General features: G+C 46.5%; 1 protein-coding gene across 2 annotated transcripts in view; it reads right to left on the bottom strand.

The window, feature by feature from the left end:
- Arhgef3 (Rho guanine nucleotide exchange factor 3) overlaps positions 1–27372 on the bottom strand; it is a 281753-nt gene that overhangs the window by 141007 nt on the left and 113374 nt on the right. Inside the window, exon 1 of one of the 2 annotated variants that reach the window (XM_032918597.1) lies at positions 24335–24412. The exons of the other annotated variant lie outside the window; for it this stretch is intronic. Within the exon in view, the coding sequence (XP_032774488.1) occupies positions 24335–24385 (51 nt within the window). The 5' untranslated portion in view covers positions 24386–24412. Of the gene's footprint in view, positions 1–24334; positions 24413–27372 lie in introns of those variants that run through there. 2 annotated transcript variants of the gene reach the window in all.

Below are 27372 nucleotides of genomic sequence, written 5' to 3'. Positions count from 1 at the left end.
ATCTCTGTTCCTTGCCCCCTTTTGAGCAGCTTGTTCCCCTCAGCAGCCTCAAAATCCAAGGTGGAAGGAGGGAAAGGACCAAATGGGCAGCCACTCCAGCTGGAGATGAAGGTGTGCAGTGGAGGAGCTTCACAAAGGAACGAACGCACCCTCAACCAGGACCCGGAATTCCTCAGCTACTGGGAAGCTGGGCTTATGCTGATGACCTAGAGAACAATTCATGGAAGGCATCACCAGGAGAACCAAGCCCCAGAGATACTGACAAACAGGCTGAGAGACGGTAATGGTCTGGTCGGACCTCTAACGGGGGTGGCGTTTCAGTCTATTAAACACTACAAACCTCACACAGACAGACTTACCTGTGGGACTCCTTTGAGCCTGACAACCACACTGTGAGGCAGGTGAGAGCTAGGGAGGTCTCTATTTGTGAAACTATGACAGATGCTCCGAGAGGCCATGGGCTATAATCAGCGAGTGGCAGAGCCTGGATCCAGCCCAGGCCTACCTGACCCCATGCTAAGCAGTCCCATCTCTCAAGCCGTCCTGCACCCAAGCCTGGGATCACACTTAGAGGTGACCCGAGAGGGAGCACATGGTATGCAGCGGCTGAGGACTGAGGAGACATCTTGCTGACTATGCTCTTCCTTTGTGACTATTTGGAGACACTGTGCACACTAAGCTCTTTTCTGTGGTCTTAAGCAGTGTCACTGTTGCTTGGGGGTAACACCCCTTTACTTCTATTGATCATAAGCCACAGACAAGTTAGACTGGGAGTGTTTGGGCAGGGCGGTTGTTGTGTGTACTGTATGTCTACATATTTGTTCTCATGGATTTCCAGCCAATCTGAGGAGCCAAGTTCCCGCCCTGTTAATATCTGTCAAGTTTACTGGCCGTAAGGCATCATCCACTTCCCTTACGACTGTGAGAAAACCATTCGTGTAGGTCCGGTAACTGCAGTAATCTGTCTCCAAATTCAGCACATGATTTTATAGGCTCCTCCCCAGCACCCTGTGCTGAGCAGACCGGTGAATAATTTCTGCATGGTGACTCAACGGACAAAGCAAGAGGGATGAATAAAGGAGGCCCGTGTTCCTGAGATGTTCCTCGCCTTCTGCCAACCACCTGGCCCAAACCAATCAAAAGCTCCAGGCCAAGGTTATTGAAAGTTGAATTCTTCAACCTCAAATTTCTTACTGTTCGGATAAAAGAGAGCATTTTCCTTACCAGTAGGGGTACTGATTTTCCTTAAAATGTACAGATGTGAAAAGGAACTCACAGTAGGGTAGGCATTGCCCTGGGCGTGGGCGTGGGGATAATGGACTGTGTCCCTCCTGAAAAAAAGAGGCTCTAATATGCGCAAGGAAAATCCCCTCTGAGCTTGCCCATGCCTGGTCCCTGAGCAAAGGAAAGACATAATCTCTGCTCCTCCAAGTCTTGCCAATGGCTGAGAGGAGAAGAAAACAGCTGACTGTAACCAGAAGTGACTACAGTCACAGGGCAAACCACTGTTCCCAACTCAGGTGGGGGGGAGGCAGTGACAGAGGAGATCATGGGGGCAATGGGCACACCGGGGGAGCGTCTGGCAGACTTCTTACTGCCATAGTCCACAGATTACAGATACTCTCTAGAGGCCTTTGGGTGCTGCAAAACCCTCCTCTTTAACCCACCAAACACCAGGAGGCCCCTTGCGGACATGCCGTGGAGCAGCACCTTTTGCATATTTGGCTGCAAAGTGTCATGGCAACTTGAGGAAAGCTGGATGGATTTGGCGACCTACGTCGGAAACTCATGACTTTCACGTCATCTCGGTCTCTACCAGCATCACCTTTGCCCTTCATCTCTTGGACCTATTTTATAATTACTGTTCCCTCAGGCTGCCACAGGGCTATCTCCTTTTCAGGCTTAGCCACCTTCAGATAACCCAAGGCAGACATCTGAATTCCTTCGGTAAATGGTCCGTGAACAAACTGTGTTTGTGTTGTTTGGCAAAGCAGCGGATGAAGAACACTGGTCCAGTTGTCCACTGGTGGATTTTCAGAAGACTCCATACTAGCCCAAGCCTAAATACGCTAATCTCACCTGCTCTGGCTTTTATTCTCTCGTGACCAAATCTCGAAATGCCGTGAGCTGCAAAAGAAAACCACTAGGCATCTCCCACAACACAGAAAGGAAACACAGTAAAACTAGGCACTAGCTGGGAGCCAGCGAATGTTCCACTAGCTGTTTCTTCACGACTTCAAGTAAACACTGTGGAATTCCTTTCAAAGAGTGAGATTCTGAGGTCAGAAGTCAGGGTTGGGGTGCAGAACAGGATTTGTTTTGTTTTGTTTTGTTTAGGTCCAGCCTTGACTTTCTATCACACAGCTGATTTCTTCTTTGTCCTGTCTGCCGAGATGCCTTTCTTCGGGTTAATATCTGAAAAGGCCTAAAACTGCATGTACATACTTACTTAAAACAAGCCAGGCATGGGCATTCGTGCCTACTATCCCAGTACTTGGGAGGCAGAGGCAGGAGGCTAAAGCAAGTGCAAGCCCAGTTGGATGTAGCTTATAGTGAGTTCAAGGCCAGCCTGGTCTACACAGCAGTCAAGAGTAGAAAGTCTGTATCTCAAATAAGTGTGTGTGTGTGTGTGTGTGTGTGTGTGTGTGTGTGTGTGTGTGTTTACTACATATATGTGGTGATCCGGTGGGTAATAGTGCTTATGGCCAAACCTCAAATTCAATCCCCTGGAACCCACGTGGTCTCTTACAAGTTATCCTCTGATCTCTGGAAACATACTGCTGGTGCATGCACACCCATCCAAATACACATGTGCACACACGGAATAAATAAAGGTAAATTTAAAAAGTATTAGTAAGCGATATTTATATATCCATAGGAATTTACAATGAGACGAACTTGAGTAAACAAGTCCACCTCTCGCCAGCTGTGGTAGTGCAAACCTTTAGTCCAACACTTGGGACACAATGTGAGTTCAAGGCTACAACTGTGTTCCAGGACAGTCAGGGCTATATACAGAGAAATCCTTTATTTAAAAAAAAAAAAAAACAAAAAAAAACCTACCTCTGCCATTTGCTACTTGGTATGACTCTGAACAAGTTATTTTATTCCTTCATTTAATTGAATATTAATTGAGAATACACTACTTTGTTAGGAAGACCCTAGGCGTGAGGGATGTATGAGTGTCTATAAGCTTTAGTTTTTCCACCATCGGGATATTTTAAGAATTAAAAGGTGTGAAATATTTAGAACATAGCTGGGTGGTGGTGGCACATGCCTTTTGCCCCACCACTCAGGAGGCAGAGGCAGGTGGATCTCTGAGGTCAAGGCCAGCCTGGTCTACAAAGCAAGCTCCAGGATAGCCAGGGCTACACAGAGAAAGCCTATGTCAAAAAAAAAAAAGAAAAAAAAGAAAGAAAGAAAGAGAGAGGAAGGAGAAGAAAGGAAGGGAAAAGGAAAAGGAAGGAGGAAATAGAAAGAAAGAAAGAAAGAAAGAAAGAAAGAAAGAAAGAAAGAAAGAAAATATACAAACAAACAAAATAAAACAGGGCCAGGTCTACAGTGAAAGAGCTGTAAAGTGGTCATGTGGTCATTATTGTGACTACTACTACTCCCATTACCATGGCAACCACTGCTTTGCCACCATTTGACTCTGAGAGGCCATCAGGGTAGGCAAGAGGTGGGGAGGCCTGCAGTGTGGCAGATGCAGAGTTCTAGGCTGAAATATGACTCTAACTGCCCAGTCCCCATGGAGTTGTCCACAGAGTCCCTTGGATACCTTCAGTCCTGTTGGCACTGGGTCCTTCCCGCTCCTTTCTCGGAGATGAGGGCGGATGGTGAAGTCTGGCTTCACTTTAAATGGCTGAGATTAAATTGATTAGTGTCAGAACAGCCCTGTTATTTAATCACAGACTTTTCTATTAAATAAGGAGCCAACCAGAACAGCAAAAACCCACTGATGGAGAGGGCGCAGCTCCTGACTTGACAGCAAACGGCCTCTGATTAGTCGTTTATAATTACTCAATTTGAACCAGATCCCTCGAGCCTTTTGATTTATCTTCTCCCTGGCAAACAGCTTTGGTGGTTTCAAGGCTTTGATGCTGGGCCTTTCATCTGGGCCTTCTTCCGGGAGAGGTCAGCAGAAGGATTCCGTGTTATTGTGCTTGCCCCTCAGTTAGAGCTTGATTCATCAACTTGACTTTGAGCATAAAAACATCCCTCACTTTGTTTTGATCCACAGGTAAGAGGAGTGAGGGGAGACCCTATTCCATTTAACACAGGGCTAATTCCTCCTCTCCAATTTTAAGACACCCTCCGTTTTCTACCATCCTCAAACCCAGGTCCTTCCCCGCCCTAGACTCTTATCTGATACTCATATGGTAGAGAACTTGAACTCAGGTCTCTCGGAGCTACTGAGCCACACATTCTAACAGACCCTGTGTGGGACTGTGCCCGGACAGCACTGATGACAGCTTGGGAACCTGGGAAGGCCATACAGGAGAACTGAGGGAGGGGGTGCCTTCTTTTGCCATACACCTGCCGTGGAGCCTTGGGGATCACTCACCTCACTGTTCTATGCCTGTTCCTCATCTGGAACAGTGAGTGTGCTCCATCACTGTGGGTCAAGGGCTTAGAACCGACAAGATCATCTACTCTCTGTATTAAGACCAGTGGCAGCAATGACATCGAGTGGAGGCATTGGACTAAATAAAACTCAAGGAAAAAGTATCAAAAATGCTGAAAACTCCAAAAACCACCGAAGTCTCGTTCCATGTCTGTCTATGTCCAGGCACGGGTATAAGGTAGGAGGAAGGGTTTGTATCCACCGGGGTTTTCAACAATGAGCTGTGACAAGGCACACACAATTGAGTTAGCCAGGACTTCTTCCTAGGCCTTCTCAATTATGGTGATTATTTTGTCTCTACTGGCTCTCAGGTGCTGGGGATTAGATTAACAATTAGATCACCCACAGCTCTTAATTCTGTTTGGGGAATGTGTTTATCTGCTTTCTTCCCTCAGCAATATTAACACTTGAAGTTATTGTGTACCAGCAGGCACTGCTTCCTTCCACATTTTTAAAAACACATTAAAAAAAAAAAAAGACTCCTTTAAAAATTATTCTCTAAAGGGCTGGCGAGATGGCTCAGCAGTTGTAGAGCACTGACTGCTCTCCCAGAGCTCCTGAGTTCATTTCCCAGCACCCACATGGTGGCTCACAACCGTCTGTAATGGGATCTGATGCCCTCTTCTGGCCTGCAGGTGTACATGCAGACAGGAAAGTCACAGACATACAATAAATAAATCTTTTTTAAAACGTACTCTCTAAAAACCCAGTGAGATAGTTCACTTTTCATAAAGCCTAAAGACCTGAGGTCCACCCCGGGGACCGGCATGGTGAAGGCAAAGAACTGACTCTCATAGGTTGGTCCTCTGACCTGTGCTCCACGGCACATATTAGCACATACAGTGAAGAAAGGGTCAACAAGAACTTAATTCTTCACTGATAGAATCGTTTAAAATGTTATTAATAATCATTAGTTAAGATCACACACACACACACACACACACACACGGGCACGCACGCCTAGGAAATGTCTAAATGACTGCTTAATTCCTAGATAAGCACCCCATGTGGCCCTCGAGGAGTCAATGGCAGACTATCCAACTACATAATTCAGATCCGAACATGGTTATCCACAGGAATATGGATGGCTGAGTAGACGATGAGAGTCTTGGGTCTACCCCAGCCATTTAAAATACACTGCCCCTTCCTGACCAGGTGACACTTTGTCCACCGCAGCTGGCTGCTAACAGGCAAGTCTTTAGCCACAGGGACACAAGGCTTCCTTCCGCTGCTGGTGTCTGGAACCTGGATTCCTTGGGCCCCATCCAGTTAGAGGAGCATAGGAGGAATGGGTAATGCTTTCTAAACTGCCTGGAAGATCAGGTTAGCGATAAATAAAAAGATCAGTGCTGGGGTGTGGCTTGGTGAGAGCATGCCTAAGGCCTTGGTCTGATTCCTAGCAGGAAAAAGCAAGTAAGCTCACTTGCTGACACACTGGGTGGTATTAACAACCGCTGTAACTCCCAGTCTCAGTGGTCGAAGTTGGTTTCTTTACAGACTATTTGGCCACTTAAGCATTTCCCTCCCTTCCTTTCTTCCTTCCCCTCTGTATCAGTTACTCTTCTTGCTGTTATGACAAAACTTGTGACAAAGGAAACTTATGGAAGAAAGGGTTTATTTGGGGGCAGTCTTTGGAGATTTGGTCTATCGTGGTAGAAAGGCACAGCAGCAGGAGTATAAGGCAGAAGGTCAGTCACACTGCAGCCATAGCCAGGACCAGATATTGATGCTTATCGGGCATCCCCTTTATTCACTCTGGACCCCAAGAAATAGTGCTGCTGCCGCCCACATTTTTGGGTGAGTCTCCCATCCCAATTAAATCCCTCAGACATGCCCATGGTGACTCTAAATCCTATCAGGTTGACAATTGCGATGAACTGCTCTGCCCTTCCTCCTCTTCTTTGCTGGACAGAAAAGGCTTTACCAAGAAGCCAATAGCAGAGCAAGGCGTGGTGGTGCACATCTTTAGTTCTAGCACTCGGGAAGCAGAAGAAAGTGGATCTAAGTTCAAAGCTGGCTTTGTCTATAAAGCTTCAGGCCTGCAAGGGAAAGAAAGACACAGAAGAAGGGGTATAGGTCAGTGCTTGCCTGGCAAGCAGAAAGCCCAGGTTCAAACTCTAGTGCTGCAGAAAGCATGTATGAGAGTGCACAGGTTTAGATGCACAGCAGATTTAAGGCTGTGAGGACCCCTCCTCAGTGCTACATGGGCAGTTCTAAGCCAGCCCAGGCTACACTGTTTCAAACAAATAGCCTGCCCTGCATTCCGGATGCCTTCCATGAATTATAGATCAGGCTTAAAGAGGTTTAAATGACTCAAGCAGGGTGGCTCTGGGGATATTTGCACAAAGCAAGAATTTCAGACTAGATCCAACTACTGGAACAGCATAGACTGCTGGTCCTACATCCTCACACATTAGATTTCCACAGGCCAGAAACACTGAGAACTACAGCCAGCGAACACGGTGGCAGATAAAGGAAGGACAAGTCTGAGAAAGGGTCCCAGCCTGTGACAGAACTATGGCATCGGAACTATCTGGTTACCCTTGGCCACATTCTTCCCGAAAGCATTTAACCAACGCATCTACAGCGGTGTGCATGGCGCCCAGCATACAGCAAATGCTCAATAAAGCATTTGTTGAGTGAGCGAATTATATAACTGGTTTACACGAGTCTCCTGTTTATCTTGAGTTCTTGTGTGAACGTTTGATTTTATGGGCAAGCGTCGCGCCGCACTGTATGTGTGTGTGTGTGTGTGTGTGTGTGTCAGGTGTGCACATGCGACGTCAGAAGACACTTTTGGGACTTGTCCTCAGCTTCCAATTTGGTTTGAAGCAATGCTTCTTTGTCTTCTCGTGTACTTCATGGTACAGGCTAGCTATCCCATGAGCTTCCACTTGACTTTTCCTTTTCCGCCTTATAACTTCCCAGAGAAGTGCTAGAAATACAGCGGTGCACCACATCTGACTTTCTGTATAGGTTCCAAGGATCAAACCCAGGTTATTGAGCTTGGGTGGTAAGCTCTTTTAACCATAGAGCCATTTCCCCCGCCCTTCGTCTAAGGTTTCAATTATTAAAATTAGGGACTATTAGGGGTTTTAAATTTCAAAGCAATACCTTGGTACCAGGATGTCTTGGCATTTAACTTTTTAAAAGAGAAAACCCTAACACTTGGTATTTGTCAGTTTGTGGGCACGCGGGTTCACTTCCGGAGAAGTTCCACAGCCAAAAAAAAAAAAAATCTAATCTTAGAAAAACATTAATTTCCTAGAGAATGGGTTAGATGCTGTGTGATCAGGCTCTGGTTTTGCACACTCTAGGCCTTGTTTCATAATTGTGGATGAAACAGACTGGGGAGGACTTTGAAGTAAAGAGAGCACAGGGCGATTCTGTTCTCTGAAGCCATTAACCCCAGCCTCTGAGCTTTGCAGAACCTTGCCAGGACCTGACAGGGCCACTGAGGAAACAATGCCCTGAATGCCAACAGGTCTGGTGTTTAGAGGCCCCTTTCCATCCTTCCTGTAGCTTGTGGGCAGGGCACCGTGAGCCCTTCCCCCACTTTCAGCCACAGGAGCGGACAGTGCCCTGCCTCACAGCTGCAGCCCTCCAGACAATGCATCAGAAGTGGTGGCAGTCACACCACCATTCTCACAGCCTCTCTGCAAGCTGCCAGGAAGCATTCCTCAGTGAAGAACCACCTTGCTCACGGTGGACTGGGCTCTGGTGAGGCTGGCACACGGGGGCCCAGCATGGAGCATCAACACATTCGAATGCTGCTCCTGAGGCTCCTGCTGACTCTCATGGATCTTGTGGATAAGTAAGCCTCTGCTCTGCTCTGCACACCCTGTCCCACATCCAATCCTGCACCCCCTGCTCACGTGTAGTCCAGACTGGGATGGAATTTAGGATTCTCCTGGCTCAGCCTCATAAGCGGTAGGATTACAAGGGGGCAGCATCATATCTGGCTGAACCCATTGTTCGGATAAGAAGGGTACTGATTACCACGGTAACTCCTTCCAACTCTTCCATACTGACTGAGAGGAAGACCGTGAAGGGTAAACCGTCTGCCTTGTGTGAACTGCCAGGTTTCTGTTGTTTGTTTTGTTATCGAGGAAGACAGCTACTTTTGATCAAATAACACTTACCTTCCTCTCAGGGATAAGGAGCTGTGTTCCAGCTAAGACTCAACTCTACACTGTAGATAGATGTATTAGGGATAACCCAGGTTTTAGAGGACCTGAAGGGGCTCTGAACCAAAGAGATTTAGGGGCAGGATTTATTTAGCTTACACTTCGGGATCACAGTCCATCATTGAGGGACATGGGAAAGGAATTCAAGGCAGGAACCCAAATCATGAAGGAATGCTGCCACTTGCTGGCTCCCCCATAGCTTAGCTAACTTTCCTACAGAGCCTAGGAATGGTGCTAGGCTCGCCTACATTAATTAATAATCAAGACAATCTCCCAAAGGCATGCTCACAGTGAAGCAAGGATTTCTTGTTGGATGAGGCTAGGCTATGCCAAGCTAATGGTCAACGCTAATTAGGACACCTGCTATCTTTATTTGGGGCTCCTGTAAAGCAGATCCTAGGATAACGACAGAAGACTAAGCTAGCTGCCCAAAGGGTTCCTCGAGAGAACTGTTGAGCATAAGGAAGTGGGGGTGGCAGAAAGGAGAGAAGGTGTGTGTAGCCAGTAGGTTAGAGCCATGGCTAGCCAGAGTCATGAGGGGAGCCCCAGAGAGAGTCTGTAAAACATGGTCCATAAGTCTCTGCTAGGAGTGAGGAGGTAGGGTTACCAAATACAATCCCTCCTGTCACTGACAACAGGGACTTCCTTGGGGTTTCAGCCGCCTTCGATGAGAGCTCGCTCAAGTAGACGGATACAAGGTGACAACATACCCAGGAGACACTGGAGAGAAGGAGGATACCTGGTCACATGGGTAACGTCTCTGCAGACGAGCTTCACTCAGTGTCAGCTCAGTGAGTCGGACCAGATTACCTCTGACGTTTCCTATGTTTCAACAATTCAGAACCGGCTACAATACCCTCCACTCGGCATACAGCCACACAAGAAGTCTTCAGGGCACTGCCATTCTGAACCCATCCAGAAGAAAGACCCAAACGGAGGCTACCTCACAATAATGTTTTGCCGCCCTTATCTCCCTCCTGGGCACAAAGACGCTTAGGCCGCACCATCCAGCTAAAGTCGAATGACATGGTTTGGAATTATTTATTTACCTTAACGGCTTGTTTATCTTAGTCATATAAACTTTCAGTTGGAAGACAGATAATCAGGGAGGCCTATGCTGTTCTGTAGAAAATGATTCTTGCCTGACTCAAAGTTAAAGGCTGTGGCTGAGGTGACTCACTTTCGAGACACTAGCAACATTTCGTACGTCACCAAGGGAACTGGTAACTGCCCATGCATTCTGCCACCCACGACAAGCACAGATGAGCACCCCCCCTCTGGCCTTCTCCCCTGGGATGGCTGAGTGGGGCCTCCTCCTTTTCCTTGTCTGCCCAGTCATGGATTAAAAATGATATTCCTATCTAACAGACCTAACTTTAGCCACAGGAAGCGGGAGCACTTGGGAGCATTAACCCTAAGCATTAGCCAAGCTTTGTTCCAGGACGGACCCTTTATCTGCCCTCAACCTTCTTCCTTCTCCCTTTGGGAGGAGGGAATGAGGCTCTGCAGGGCCAGTGGGGAGCCAGGCCTGCTTGCTCTGCTTCCTGGCTCCTGAACAGGGCACTCCCATCTCTTTGTTGTTGAAAATTTACGTCCTGGCTCACATGTTACATACTGTCGGAGCCGAGCAATGCCCACACGTGGATGTATTCTAACAGATGCTGTGGCGATGAGAAACGTCCAAATGAGAAGTTCAGAGGCCTCCTAAGTTGTCATCAGCTGCACACATACGAAATCTTATTCAAAAGGAGACAGCTCGACTTCCATCCAGATATTCCTCCACCTTTACTGTATCTCAATTTTCTGAAGACTGTGTTTTAAGTCAGACATTTGTAAGTCATAATGATGTTATAGTTTATAAAAGATTTATTTTATATATGTGAATACACCATTACTGTCTTCAGACGCACCAGGAGAGGGCATCAGATCCCATTACAGATGGTTGTGAGCCACCGTGGGGTTGCTGGGATTTGAACTCAGGACCTCTGGAAGAGCAGTCAGTGCTCTTAACCGCTGAGCCACCTCTCCAGCTCCATGGTGTTCTCTTTTCTTGCCCAATGTATAAATCATAAAATCAAACAATCAGTGAACAATTATTGCCTGGGTTGTGATTTGTTTGTTTTGGTTTTTTTTGTTTTTTGTTTTTTTAAGGCTGGCGTCCTAGACAAGTAACATTGTAACATTTTGCTCTTGATCAATTTCTCCGTCTCTCTGTTCTGGAACTTGAACCACATGGCCTCTAGCATGTCCTTCTCATATACTAGCAGGTGCCCAAGGACACTGCTTGCTGGGAAAGTGGCAAGGAGGATGACAGAAACTGGAAAACTTTCAAGAAAAGCCTGAGGTTCTCCACTTACCTCAAAATTGCAGATAACAATAACCCTTCTATCAGCAGAGTGTGTGTGTGTGTGTGTGTGTGTGAGCGTGCACAGACTACAAAAGAGACATCTGCTTACAGTAGAGGAGAGGATTTGCAGCCACACCCACAAACTCTTGTGTGGAGGTTGGAAACTTCCACAGCCCTGCTTGTGTTGGTGAAGAGACACAAGGATGCTCTGCTCTTGCAGGAAGCAGAGTAGGAAAGCATGAGGTCGAAAGTGATGACGTTTCAAGACAGCTAGAGTAGAAAAAGCCAAGCACTTGACCTCTCCGGGACGAGGACCCAGGCAGTTTGCACTGGCTGCAGGTTGGTGGAGAGGACCTTGACTTCAAGCTCACAGAAACCTCCATGCTCATACTGGGCCTGTCCCTAAGCTCATGTCAGGCAACAGACAAAGCATGATTTATTCTCCGGGAATGGCCTACAAGCATCTAAGACCAGCTCAGGGTGAAATTTCTAACTAAAAGAAATATAGTATCTCAATTTTTGTATTCCTTCCTCATCCAGGGAACCAGAATAGAGAACCTATTTCTTGTTGCGTGAGTGCATGCACAGGAATGCACTCATGTGCGCGCGCGCGCACACACACACACACACACACACACACACACACACACACGTTTCATTAAGGCAAAGAGAGGTAAGGTACTGGAGGGGAGGGGTTAAAACAGGATGCCACTTACGCCTGCAGTTTGGCAAATCTGTCAGGCATGACAAAAGTGGAGAGGCAGGATCTCTCACATAAAACTGAAAGAGGACCAGAGATGCTGGGGTGCCCTCAGCTTCCAGTCAAGCTGCACATGTGTGGCCAGCAGGACAGCATCCCGCCTTTAGGGACACACACTACCGACCGTCTTGCTTACAGCCACTCAGAGGCCTGCCTACGATGTGTTTAAGAGAGATTAGACACAGAAGAGTCCAGCAATGGAAACTAATGTGCAGCACAGTACTGACATACCTGTCCATCAAAACTGGTCCCCAACCAAGCTCCCTCTTGAGCTTGAGTGTGCTCTGACATATACAACACACACACCCAGCACAGCTGGCTCATGCCTCCTATCTGTGCACTGTGACATGTACCACACACCCAGCACAGCTGGCTCATGCCTTCTATCTGTGCACTGTGACATGTACCACACACACACAGCACAGCTCGCTCATGTACCACACACACAGCACAGCTGGCTCAAACCTCCTATCTGTGCACTGTGACATACGACACACACAGCACAGCTGGCTCATGCCTCCTATCTGTGCACTGTGACATGTAACACACATACCCAGCACAGCTGGCTCATGCCTCCTATCTGTGCACTGTGACATGTACGACACACACAGCACAGCTGGCTCATGCCTCCTATCTGTGCACTGTGACATGTACCACACACACACAGCACAGCTGGCTCATGCCTCCTATCTGTGCACTGTGACATGTATGACACACACAGCACAGCTGGCTCATGCCTCCTATCTGACACCTGTGTGAGGGTTGAGTCCACTGTGACCTCACCTGAACCACAAACACACAGGGCTTCCCTCCTTCTAGACCAGAGGTCTAGATTTTTTTTTTTTTTAATGACCCATGACCTCTTTACACCTATAAAACTTACTAGGAGGCCCTGATGAACTTTTGTTTATGTGGATAACTTTCATCCATAGTGGGATGCAGTTCAGAGGATAGAGCCCTTGACTCATTTGCACAAGGCTGAAAGTTCCCATCTCTAGCACTAAATAAACCTAGGCAGTGCTATAATCCCAGCACTTAGAGAGTGAGGCAGGAGGACCAGAAAACCAAAGCTGCCATCATCATCATCATCATCATCACCACCACCACCACCACCACCACCACCACCATCACCACCATCATCACCACCATCACTATAACCATCAAATCAATATCATCACCACTACTATCACCTCTACCATCATCACTGGGGAATCAAGCTTTGGAGGTCAATCCAAAACAGTGAGCCCCTGTCTCTATGAGAAAGGAAAACTCAGAAACTCAAAAAACACCCATGACTTTAATACAATTTAACTGTATCTTCCTTGTTTTGTGTGCAGCCAACTCTCCTTTCTGCCCGGCCTGTAAAAAGATGCTGGATTCACAAACATGTTCCTGGATTCATCCCCTGGAGTCTTCCGTTCTGGCTGTCACACAGGAAGAAAGCCTGCTTTACAGTTAGCCCTGAGTTACTATCCTCCAGGGCAGTAGTTCTCAACCTGTGGGTCAAGATCCTTTTGTGTGTGGGGGGGGGGCTGGGCCTTGGGTGGGTTGAAGAACCTTGTCACAGGGGTTATAAGTCAGACATCTGGAATATCAGATGTGTATATTATGATTCACAACAGTAGCAAGATTACAGTTATAAAGTAGCAACAGAATAATTTGATGTATTAAAGGGTCCCAGTATAAGGAAGGTTGAAAACCACTGCTCTAGGGCTCTGCAGTCCCTGGGGTCCACAGAGCAGAGTTTCTCACTGTCCTGCGGAGGTATCATTCTTGCAGATATAAACATGTTGCTTCCACTTCCTTTAAACCTTCTACGACTCAAAGACTTCACTCTTCCACCTGTCCAATCAGGCTCGTGTCTAAAGTCTGTCACCATTGGGTGTCTACAGTAACACCTATCACTTATCATGGAAACCTGTCCCAGCCTTCCTCCTGCTAGGCCTCCCATCCGTCTTTTATGACTCAGTCTGTAGTTTAGAAACCCTCCCCGAGTCACTCAGAGTTTTCTCCATTTATATTTTTAGATACTTATTTTTTAATAGGTAATCCAAATGCATTGGGTGTTGGGGCATTTTTTTTTTGTTAATCATTTTGGGTCCCCACCCAAGAGGAAAAGGTGAGACTTGGTTTCATGTAGTCCAGGCTGGTCTTGAACTCTTGATTGCCTAACCCTCTGTCTCTGATATTACAGGTGTGAGCCATCCTGCTTGGCCAATGCATGGGATTAAGTTGTAATACATAGCATTCAACAATGGGGATACCTCTCTCCTACCTACCCCAGCTGCCCTGTTCTCTCCTGGGAGACAACCTCTGCAATGAGTTGCTTCAACATAAAGACACAGGCATTTCACCCAAATGGTGGCAACCCTTCTACTGTACCTTGAAAACCTTCCATGTCAACAAACCATCAAGCCAATGTAAATGGCTTCCTCTCTCTCTCTCTCTCTCTCTCTCTCTCTCTCTCTCTCTCTCTCTCTCTCCCTCTCCCCTCCTCCCTCTCTCTCTCTCTCTCTCTCTCTCTCTCTCTCTCTCTCTCACACACACACACACACACACACACTGGTTTTTGTTTGTTTGTTTATTTTTTTTGGGACAATGTTGCTCTGAAACTCACTCTGGAGACCAGGCTGGCCTTGAACTCAGAGAACCACATGCCTTTGCCTATTGAGTGTGGGATTAAAGGCATGTGCCACCATGCCCTACCCAACAAAGCATATTTCTAATGCGCTCACTCACTGAAGACTGCATGAGCTGACATGTTTGTGGCTACAGATGTTCTACACGACCAGTCCCTGTGCAAGACAGACTGTGGCAGTAACATCCAGGCTAAGTGCTTAGCCCTGCCAGACTACACGAGAAGACCCCACTGCAAATCACACCGCTGCCAGCCAAGTATAGGTATGGACCAACCTGCCATGCTCACCCACAGTGTTATCTATCTTTAAAATCCCCACCAGGGCTCAAAGTGAGAAACAAGAGTTTAGTCAGGTTTAAACTGGCATTCTTCTGAGGTGAAACCTCTAGGGTTCTGCCGTACTGTACAGTAGACAGGAAGTACATGCAGCCATTCACATCTACAATTTAATCCAGTACAATGAAGGAAAAAAAATGAGCCCAGCTCCTCGGCTGCACTAGCCAATTTCAAATGGTCAACGCCACACTGGTGGCCACTGCCCTCCATGTGAGACAGGACAGGTTCTCCAGATGGTCCTACACTAGCCCTGAACTGGTCACTGAGGCCCATGTGCACTGACCAGGCATTTGAAATGTGGCTGGTCTCAGTTGACCTGTATATTTGAAAGACATAGTGTTAAAAATATTTTTAATATATTAATACATTATCACATATAATAAATATATAAAATAATTATAAAGTATATAATTTATATATAATTGTATAACTAATATATTTATATATAATTTGTCTGAAATTATATAAATTACATAATAGACACAATATATATTTAAAATGTTTAGATTTTAATATATATTTAAAATTTTTTTAGATATAATTAAATAGCAATTAATATATTGAAATGCTACTATTCAGGAATATTGAGTTCATATTATGAAAATTAGTTTCTTTTTTGATTTTACTTCTTTTAACCTGGCTACTAGAGAATGTAGAATCACACATGTAGCCTGTGTCGTTTCTGCACCACAGTGCACAGCACCCCAGGAACATGCGCCCTTTTGTAGGAACTGCTGTAACCCATACAGTTGTGAAGTAAAACAGACTCAAAAGATCCTTTTCTTCTATGTTCTCCCCTGTCCCCTTAAGACAGACTGAGCTAAGAAAGGAAAAAAGAAAGCGCTACAGAATTCTGCTGGCCAAGAGTTCAGCCAGCAACAAGCGGGCACCCTCCCCACCTGGGTGGCCACAGGAAGCCAAAGTGTTGCTGATTCCTGGCAGGAACTGATTTCCTGGTGCTTGTGAGAACAATCCACCAGAAAACAAAGTGAAGGGCCTTCAAAAGGAGCACAAGAAGGCCCCAGATCCCATCTCCACTCTCACCCTGGGCTTAAACTGGTCCCAACTCAGCCTGCTCTGTGGGCAGCTCCAGGTGAGGACAGAAAGACATGGGGAAAGCAGAAACCAGAGGAGGGACAGGCTGTACCCTACGGTTCTCACAACATGGTGGCTGTGTAGTTGAGAGATGGCATATGCTTCTGTCACCTGTGCCTTTGACTTGGGACATGAAAGGGCAAAAAAAAAAAAAATCATTTTGGGAGCATGGCCCATGAAGCTGATGGCCCAGGTCAGGCACTGTATTCTAAAAAGGTAGTGAGAGCTGACTTCATGGGCTGGCAAGATGGCTCCAGGGCCCATATAGTAGAAGAGAACTAACTCCCAAAAGTTGTATGTACTCTGATGTCCCTACATGCACCATGGTCTATATATAAGTGCACCTGCACACACTTTTATTATACATATACACACACATATTTTACAAACACACATGTTTGTAAAAAAATTAAGATCTAATTCCATGTAAGGATAAATCATTTTTATGCTTGGGAAAAGCATTTGCTGCTGCTGCTGCTGCTGCTGCTGTTGTTGTTGTTGTTGTTGTTGTTGTTGTTGTTGTTGTTGTTGCTGTTGCTGCTGCTGTTGTTGTTGTCTGTGTGACTTTGGACAAGGGAACTAACCTATCTGTTGTGTAACCAGTCAAATGAGATTTAGTGAGAAGAGTTTTCCTCTTTCAATGGTGACTCTAGACCTTACGTACATACAAACGAGGTCTCACCAATCTCTTCATCCTCATTGCCTGCCTCCTTTGGAAGACACCCCCCCCCCGGGGGCAGTTGATATAAGTTAGACTCTGAACCTGACCTCAGCACTGACCCCTAAAATACCTCCTCTTCCACTGGATAGAAGAGACAGAAGGAAAGAGAGCGGATACGTGAATCACTGGAACAGAAGGAGATCCTCCCTCAGGGTGGAAATGCTCGTAATTGTGTACAGTTATCTATGGAGAATACCCAAGGTTGCATGAGGCCTCATGGGGGACAGAGGGCTAGTGATTTAAATCGACTGAGAGGACAGGGTACTATGCTAAATCCTCACTACATGCAGGTACTTGAAGAGTTAACTCCCAGAACAGCCCACAGCACATGCCTGGGAATTCTGCACCCGAGTTGTCCAGGAGCAAACCCTGCCTCTCCCCGCTGTGCTCCTGGCACTGAGACATGTCACAATCCCCTTGTCCCCACCTGTGTCCCTAACACCAGAACTTGGCCAATCGCTCCTTTCTTGCATCAGCATTATACATTATTAGCATTCTGCAGGCCACTCTGCAGCATCTCTGTATCTGCCCAATGGGGACATGGAGGACCGAGTGGAGAATACCCCAAGAAGTGTTCATCACTAGCCAGGTCTCAAGAAGTCCCCACAGACTGGGGGGTCTGTCGCATATTTATTCAGATCTGAGACATGTCAGGTCTCATCTGCATCATTTATACTCACCCCAGTTCAGCAGAAAGCTCTACATAGAGATCAACACCAGTAGGCTCAGCAATGATAGACATCTCTGATCCCTCAGCTGGGGCCTGTGACTTGCTCTGGCCAATGGAGTGTGGGTAGAAGGGACAATTCCAGGCTTACACCTTGGGAGGGCCAACTTTAATTGTCAACTTGATACAACCTAGAATCACCTGGGAAGGGAGTCTCACTGAAGGACTATCTAAATCAGGTTGACCTGTGGCATGTCTATTGGAAACTGTCTTGATTGCAGTAACAGGTAGGAAGATATAGCCCACTGTGGGCGGCACCATTCTCTGGGCTCGGGCCCAGGACTATATTAAAAAGGTGAGAAGCAATATGCATGCATTCTCTCTGTGGTTCTGATTGTGGATGTGACTAGCTGTTTCAAGTCCCCGCCACCTTGATTTTCCTGCAATCATGGACCACTGCCTGAGCTATGAGCAAGAATGAACCCTCTCTCCCCATGTTGCTTTTATCAGGGTATTTTGTAACAACAACTTGAAAGGAGACCAGTATAGAACTTAAAATATGTAGTACATCTTTGCTTCCTCCTCTGGACAAGAGAAGAATTCATATGTGACCCCTCATGGAGCAGACTCCTAGCCAGCCTGCCTATGAGGATGAGAATAAAGACTGTGTCCGTCTGCCTCAGAGTTTGGGGATGGTTGTTACTCAGCATAAACTGAACGAGAATGACCCTGACCTCTCTCATGTCTCACGAAGGTGGGGTTTTATAAACTGGGCCATTTTGTGTCTTTCTTGTTGCTTCCTCTCCAGGCTGGTAATGGCTCATTCAGAAAAGGTAGCAGGGACTACAAAGATGTTCAAACACTTGACCATCTGAGCACCTGGTACAAGCAAGAAACAGGCTGATTCTAAAGGAGTGTGTGTGTATGTGTGTGTGTATGTGTGTGTGAGTGTGTGTATGTGTGTGTATATGTGTGTGAGTGTGTGTGTATGTATGTATGTATGTGTATGTGCGTGTGTATGTGAGTGTGTGTGTTTATATATGTATGTATATGTGTGTATGTATGTATATGTGTGTATGAGTGTGTGTGTGTGTGTGTGTGTGTGTACATGTGTGTGTGTATGTGTGTATGTGTGTGTGTATGTGAGTGTGTGTGTTTATATATGTATGTATGTGTATGTGTGTATGTGTGTGTATGTATGTATGTGTGTATGTGTATGTATGTGTGTATGTGTGTGTGTGTGTGTGTGTGTGTATGTGTGTGTGTGTATGTATGTGTGTGTGTGTATGTGTGTGTATTGTGTATGTGTGTGTTTATATGTGTATGTGTGTGTATGAGTGAGTGTGTGTGTGTATGTGTGTATGTGTGTGAGTGTGTGTGTATGTGTGTGTTTATATATGTATGTATGTGTATGTGTGTGAGTGTGTGTGTGTAAGTGCGTGTGTATGTGTATGTGTGTGTATGTATATGTGTGTGCATATGTCTGTGTGTGTATGTGTATATGTGTATATGTGTGTGTATGTATGTATGAGAGTGTGTGTGTGATGGATCACAACTAGGGTGATCTTCATTCCCATGAAGTAGGCAGAGTCACAATCACAGTCAATGTCAGGGGGACAGGTGGAGGCCTGTGGAAGGAAGGAAGGAGACCAACAGAACCAGTGGTGAAGAGGTGGGGAGACAGGCCAAGCATTGTGCTGAGATGACCACACTAGGCATGGAGAGGATCCAGACCAGGGATGAAGTTCTTCAGAAAGCAGGTGGATAGAGCAAGAGGTGGCAGCCAGAGTGTTCCTGAGCTCTTCCCACAGCAGGGAGCAACCTGACCTCAGAAGTTGGGAGGCCACTGAAGCGTGTGACATGGATCCCAGAATGCTGTAGACTCACCACTGAACACACAGAGTGTACCCATCTCTATTTATCAGAATGTTTCTTAGCAAAGAAATGGCCGAGCCGTGATTCAGGACTGTTAAGTCATATGACAAAGGTAAGGTTTAAAAACAAAGTAAAGCGCAAAACTAAAAGGCAAAACAAAACAACAACAACAAAAACAAAAACTCACACAAAAAATCAAGACAACTTAAAAACAGTATGTGAAAAATGACTATACCAGTCATGTTCAGATGTGGAAAACGAGGGTGGCTTTGGAAGGACATGAACCCAGTGCACATTTCTCTTCCCTCCAGATCAGTCATGACTCATGTGAGCATGCTCTGTGTTTGAAAGGCTTCAGACTGAGTTTGTTAACTTTTATATAATCCACAAGGTAGGCCTGATCCTCGTGCCCATTTAGCAGGTAAGGCAACTGAGGCCCAGAGAGAAGAAACTTGCAAAATCCACAATGTATGGAGTAGTATTTGAAGTCAAGGTGTCCACTCTAGGATCCAGATTATTTTTTAATCTCTTAAAAATATTTTTTAGATTTTATGTGTATATAAGTGTTGCCTACATATCCCCATGCTCCACATGTATGTGATACCCACGGAGTCAGAGAACGGTGTCAGAGCCTCTAGAACTGGAGTTACAGAGGGCTGTAAGTCACCATGTGGGTGTGAGAGCCGGTCTTCTGGAAGAGCAGCCAGTGCTGTTAACTTGAGGCCTCTCTGGAGCTCAAAGGAACAACCTTAACAGCTATGATTCTGCTGCCTTTAAAGGAGAGGTGGGGGCCAGGGAAGTTAGCAGCACCCAATGTTAACTGCAAAGTCTGAAACCTGATGACTCCCAAACTCCAGACTCCTGCCCTGTGCTCTGTCCTGCTAGACCAGAAACAGTGAGGGAACACAAGAGCCAATGGCAGGGGATACATAGGGACCTTTTGGGGGTGAGGGAGAAGTTGAGACTGGCAGGGAAGAGATGGGAATATGAACTAGACAGTGTGCTGAGGCAGGCTCACTGGGGAGGCAGGAGGCCAGAGCATGGATCCCGTTATTTAGAGAGCAGGATGAACAGAGCAAGGGGCCAGAGCCACAACCAGCTTCCTGAGCTCTTCCTGAGAGAGCCACCCACCCAGCCAGCACCGGGAACCTTTTTCCCTAAGTGACATCCATACCGTCTATATTTAGGTCCTAGAGCCACCCATTGTTTCTGTCCCAGCACGCAGTGGTGGTCACCCTCCTGATTGTGTCCCTCGTGAGTCACACGGTTGAGTGTTCTATCGGGAAGGCTCTCTCAGAACCAGCTCTGAAATGTCCTCCTCCCCCCGCTTCTGTGGTCCCCATGTCCAGGCCTGTGAAACTTAGAAGTAGGGTTTTCAATAAAGTCCTGCATGGAATATGATGCCTCGCCCCTCCACCAAAACAAGCTAAGATAGCGTTTACCTCAGGGCTCGGGGTCTTGCGTGCTACAGAGCCTTCTTTGGCAGTATTGCTTCTCGGCCTCTGCACCGAGACCTAGTGTAAAATCGGTTGCTTCTCTGATAGCTACTTACACATCCTAGTTAGTGCTACAGGACCTGGTGACATCGGCTGAGTGCTGGCCACAGGCATGTCAGGAGCTATTTCGGTTGTTTCTCAGGACAACCCAAGAAGGTGGACACTATTATTTCATATCATAGACATCCTAACGCACAGCTAGGAAGGCAGAGCAGAGGCTCAAACCCACACTGGTTTGGTTTAAAGCCCTTAACTTTCATACCCCACTGGCCCCTGGCTCTCCACAGATTCAGAACTACTTTGATCAGATCTAAGTTAAGTTGATAAATTCTTTAAAGAGCTCCTCCCTCTTCTTCCTCCCATTGATGACCACAACTTCTCTGGAGCCTCTTCTGGAAACTGTCCAGATTTATTCCATAGAATTTCCAAAAGCAATCACCTAGCCTATTACATTTTGATTCAAGTAGATATCCTAAAAACACATTTTTTTTTTTGTTCGTTTGTTTTCCAAGTTGCCCTGACTGTTCTGGAACTTTGCTTTATGGGCCTTGAACTCAGCGATCCTTCTGCCCCTGCCTCTGGTGCACTGAGATTAAAGGTATGCACCACCACTGCCTGGCTCCAAAAACCTCAACTGAGATAGACATAAAAACTAGTTTTTACTTTGATACAGTGTATCCGCAAGTTTCAGATTCACATCAGAGCAGAAGTGAGTTTGGAAACAGATGCCATTTGCTAGGTGAATAAACGCACCGCAGAGAAAGTGACCCGTCATGAATGCCCTTCCTCAGGCCACTGAACCCCACCAAACTGCCAAAATGGACAAGTTGACAAGGCACTGGGGAGAAAGTCCTTCAGACACTGTACGTGGTGGGAGGCCTGGGCAGGGCCCCAGCATGACAATCACCACACGCTGTCCATGGCTAAGGATGTCATTTCTGCATCCATTCGGCCTCCATGTGAAGCTTGATTCTTCTTATCAGACTGCAGGAAAATCAACTTTCCTAAACCTCAGACTTACCATCTGCAAAATGGAAACGATAGTAGCTAATCCCTCCAGTGCCATATTAACTTCATAAGCTACTAATGTGCCATTGCCTGTTCTACATTAATATCACTGTGTCGGTGTCATTTATAAGGTAACACCTCTAAACGCCAATTTCCATATCTCAATGGCTCAAAAAAACTATTCCTTGTTAAGCAAGCAAGTAGCTGGTGTAGTTGGAGGAGAGTGAAATTATCCAACTCACATGACAAGATTAAAAAGACATGTTTATGTAATATCAGAATAAAAAAGAAACCACAAAAATGGGAGAAAATATCAACTCGTCATATATGTGCATATATATATATATATATATATATATATATGATAAAGGATGAATATCCAAGATACAAAAAGAATTCTTAAATTCAACAACAAAGATCAAACACCCTGATTGAAAACCAGGCACCAAACTTGAGATGTTCCTCTGTGGACTACAAATGGCCAACAACATACATGAAAACATCCATATCTCCAGCCTTAAATAAACACAAAAAGAAACACGTAACAAAATAAAAACGTGTGCTTCAGGCAAGATGGAGAAAAATCACAGACGCTGTGGGAAACTATGATGAATCCTGAAACACTTGCAATTATGACCCAGCGAGTCCACTGTGGGACACAGACCCTGAGGAAGTGAAAGGAGAGTTTCAAAGATCTATTTGCACATTCACGCTCTGATAGCACTGTTCACAGTGCTAAAACATGTCAGTAACCCAGGCTCAGTGAGGGATGAACAGGTGTGCAAAATGTACACATGCACAAAACAGAATACTATTCAGCCCAAGGGAGAAGGTTCTGACACATGTTAGATCACGGATTAACCCTGAGGATGTTGTCTGAAACAATTCAGTAACAAGAAGAGAAACACTGGCTCGATTTGCCAAATCCTTAGAGCGGTCAAAATCACAGAAAGGTGACTCAGGTAGGAAAGCTGTTCGAGATGTGGGCCTGAGTTTGACTCCCCAGCACCCTCATAAATCCTAGCATGATGGCACCTATGCCTGTAGTCACAGCATGGGAAGCAGGGACTGGGGGTCTCTGGGGTTTGCTGGCCAATCATTCTATTCAAACTGGCCAGCTCCAGGTCCGAGAGAGACCATGTCTCAAAAGAGATACAGTTGTGGGGGGTTAGGGAGGTGGCCTAGGATAGAGCAAAAGATGAGCCTGGTGACCTGACTTTGATCCCGAGAGTCAACAAAGAAATAGATCAGTACTATAAACCTGTCCGTCCACCTCCACATGTGAGCTGTGCAAGTCCACCTCCATGCATGCCGTTTACACTCACTAATCATGAATGAAAACTTTGAAAAAAGAGTAAGATGGTGATAGAGGAAGACACACACAGACACAGACGCATATACACACATGCATACATACACACAGAGAGAGACAGATATATACACACAAACACAGACACACACAGTGACTCGCACATATACACACACAGACATACATATACACACACACAAATACTCACACATATACACATGCATGCATATGCATAGAGACACACACATACATATATATACACAAATGCACATATATATATATATACACACATGCAAACACACAGACACACATGCATACATGTGCACACACAAACATCCACACATGTACACACCGCCAAGACAGAAAGCAGAATGCTAGCTGCCGCCTACCGGGATTGTACCTATTGGTCTGAGGATGTAATTCTGGTGAGGCTGGAACAAATTAGGGGTTTTCCTTTAAAGGAAATTTTGGCTCCCCTATGCCGTCTACACATACCCCAAACAAATCATCAAAAGGCACAGGAGAGGAAGCTTTGGGGCTCTTAACCATCCTTCAACCCAGAAACAGACTGTTTCCTGCCGCTCACTCCCAAACAACCTGCACTGCGTTCTGGCATTCTGAGGGAGAAGTTGGAGCCTCCGCTTGTGCCAGTTTGGCTTCACCTGTGCAGGGGTCAGCACCATCTGAAACTTCAGGGAATCCTACAAGAGTCGCTCCAAACCGAGCTTCCAAACCGAGTTTAACCATTCTCTAATCTAGAGAAGAGGACCCTGGAAGCCCACCTAGAGATATAACCTTCAAAAGAGAGAGGAGGTGCATCCTTCTCTCTTCATCTTCCCGTTAGCTGATGTGAGTCTTTTGTAAAAAAAAAAAAAAAAAAAAAATCAAAACCTAGAACAGCAGGTGACCAGCCCTCCACTTGCTCTCCTCCAATCGGAGCTGCTAGGGGGGTGATGGCCGTAATGCAATGCTAGCTAGTGTGTGTGCACAGGCACATGCACACACACAGAGCAAGCTGCTGTCCTAATTACTGCATACAACTTCTTGATTCAAGCCTCAAGAGAGACAGGAAGCTGGCTCCATCATCCAGGGCTTTTGTGGTTGCTGTTTGTTTGTTTGTTTTTTTGCTTTTAATAGCAGCTCACTGAATATCAACTTGGGTAATGACAAAACCTCCACACCCTCCCATACCTCAGGTTCTGACACCCAGTGGAGGCTTGGGTGAGAGTTGAGAGCACCCATCCCCTGCTCCAGAACAACAAGGAACTCACCTGTGCACGGAGAAAGAAACAGCACCACACCATGGGACGCTCCGACCTCATCCACCCCAACTCCCTGGCTGCTAACCGCAGAAAAGCCTAGTGGACAGGGCGCTCTGAGCTGTGTGAGCATGGTTTCCCTGAGGGAACTCCTCCCCACCACTTAAGTTGCACGACAGGAAGTGACAGGGGCCATCCGTTACAAGTGTCAGAAGCTGAGAGCTCCAGCCCAGGGCTCGCTCCGTCCGGTAGTTTCCTTGCGGGTTACAGGCGCTCTTTCGAGCACTCTTGGCTTTGGCATTCAAAAGCCATCTCCGAGACTCATTTAGAAGCAAGCTGTGCTTACTGGGTCCCTACCTAGAAACTTGTGAGATGTCCCAGCAGCCCTTGGGACTGTTCCGCTGCCTCCTGCGTGGAGCTCTATATATTTAAACACTTGAGTGAAATAGAGAGACAAGGAAGCGTCACTAGGAGGGATACAGGAAGCCCCCTTTGGGTACAAAGAAATCAATGGTGTCCTTTGAACTTCATGTCCTTCCTAAGACACAGACACATACAGAACCATGATTTAAGAGTAACCACACACCCTTCCGCTGCCTTCTTTTCACTTGAACGAATCTGGCATCCATCTTCTCTCTAGTGCCTTTTAAAAATAGCTACTGATGGAAACCTTCTTTTTGGGTTTTCTTCCTGCTCTTCTCAGAGCTAGCATTTCTCGTTTTATGAACTGGTGGTCGCAGTGGGATGCACACCCAGTTCCCTGCTTTTTACAAGATCTGTACACCCTCAGGTAAAGTAGGCATTATCGCTGTGATCTACAGTGTCTGGAAGAACACAGCTAACCGTCTCGGGCTGTCAGTCTCAAGCCCAAGGAAGCCCGGCTCCTGTGAAGTTCTCGGGTACTTTTTTAAAGACCCCAACAAGGTTGAATTTATTCATAAAAGTCTTGTAAATGTAATAATGTTTAGCTACAAAGATGCAAGCCAAGCTTTCCTGACACTGTCTCTCGAATGCACAGATTTTTGACAAGTGCTTATCTACCTCATCCTAGCATAAGGTCGGCATAGAGAGCTGGTTCATTTGATGAGACACTGGTCTAAGTTCAGGGCTTAGCAACATACATGCCACCAGGAAAACGCACACACAACAGACACAGACAGACAGACAGACAGACAGAAGACACACACACACACACACACACACACACACACAAACACGTGAGCCCCGAAAAATCATTTTCATGCGGACAAAGTTTTAGAAGAGCTCTCAGAGAGAGGAAAACAGGCATCCAGGAAGGGTTCACTGGACCAAAAGAAAAAAGAAAAAAAAGAAAAAAACAGAAAAATCAGGCTATAGCAGGTTGCACTTGTTTGAAGAAAGAAGGAAGTGAAATCACTCTAAAGTGCTTGAAAGACAAGAATGAGTCACCTTGGAGCTGGCACCCTGGCCACACTCAGAAATATGTGTCCACCAAAGGGTGGCGTCGAATGGTCCTCTGGGTCCTCCTTCCCCAAGCCTAACACCTCACAAGAAGGACTTTGGCTCCAAATCCACTCAGGAAGAACCCCACATTTGCAGAGGCCCCTCGACACCCTCTCAGGTGCCAGCCCAGCTAAAGAATGAATGGTAATCTCCAGAGAACCCCTGGAACATTCTTTAAGCCTGGGAGAAAGCCACTTCCAAGAGCTCCAATCACCAAGGCCAGCGTTACCCTGGTGGGCATCCAAGGGAAGCCTGAACTGACGTAGCGCACTCCAGTTTGGTTCATTCCAGTGGAGGGATGGACCACTCACATCAACCAGCCTAGGCTGATTCAATCAAACTTCCAGCTACTGACAGAAGCGGGGAAGAGGAAGAGGACCCAGAGCAGGGGGCCACAGCATTTCTAGGAACAGATGAAACAGACGAGGCCCTAAAACAGGCAGTGGTCAGGGAGGAAGGAAGAAGGGAGAAAAGGACGCCTCCAGATGCCCTGTGAGGGACAGGGGCACAGAAAGGCCAATGCTCAGCCATTTCCTCTACAGCCGCTCCCACTCTGACAGGAGTAAGAACTCCAGGAACAAAATGGGTCTGTGAAGACAGCACCTTGAGAGGGGAATGGTGAGGAGAAGTCACTGCCCCGTGGCATTCATTTTGAGCTGCAGCACATGAGCTCATAAAGGAATTGGATTTTTTGGGGGGGGTTTTGTTTGTTTGTTTTCTTGCTACCAGACTCTGAGGGGCTACAGGGATTCAGATGTGTGTTGCAATTTTACAAGTAATATGTCATTGCAATACGGCCAAGCAGCACAGTAAAAAGAAAACTGCATCTTTCCAAGGGCCCCGCCACAGCTCACTTTGCCAGAGGTAATGTGGTTAAAGCCAGAGGGAAACTCGAACTCATCAACACTAGTGCCTTCAGGATGGGTTAAAATACCCAAAGACAAAGGCTGGTGGGCTCTGGGCCTGCCAAAGAGGTTTGTCTTCATTCAGTCCCTGCTCTGGGGAACCCAAGAAGCTACTAAGTTCTGGTTACTCTCACCGTTGTACCATACAGGACATACAGCACAGTGCTGCCTGGATCTGACCAAGGGCCATCTGTGTAGAACACAGGATGACAGTTCTTCTGGATTCTTCCTGGTCCTGAGACACCCCTGAGCCTCTCGATGTATCAAGGTCTTTGCCTCTGCCCCTTTCTTTGCTAAAAACAGGACAAGGACACTGGTGAACTGCAAGTGCACAGGTCTTTTCCTTGACAACCAGGGAGGGCCATCTTCCCACCCCATAATGCATTTTCAGCATCTTACTGGAACACTTCGGTACAGCTCAATCAGCCCCCAATGTAGGGCGCTGTAAACGTGCAAGACGGGCTCGAAATGTTATGTTATGGCCGTCTGTTCTCACAGCTGCCAGTGCTGGGTGCTTAGCTCACAGTAACGGTGTCCCTGTAGGGGTAGTAATGCATCATGAACCACGATCACTGTGATATTACATTGTGACTACTGACTGCTGGTGCTTTGACACGAGCCCTTACCGTGTATTTTTTGTTTCTATTGCCCTCACAACTCTGT

Source organism: Rattus rattus, chromosome 13, assembly GCF_011064425.1.
Source record: "Rattus rattus isolate New Zealand chromosome 13, Rrattus_CSIRO_v1, whole genome shotgun sequence".
NCBI lineage: Eukaryota > Metazoa > Chordata > Mammalia > Rodentia > Muridae > Rattus > Rattus rattus.
Note: the sequence above shows the minus strand (reverse complement) of the source record. Positions and strands in the feature narration are given on the sequence as shown.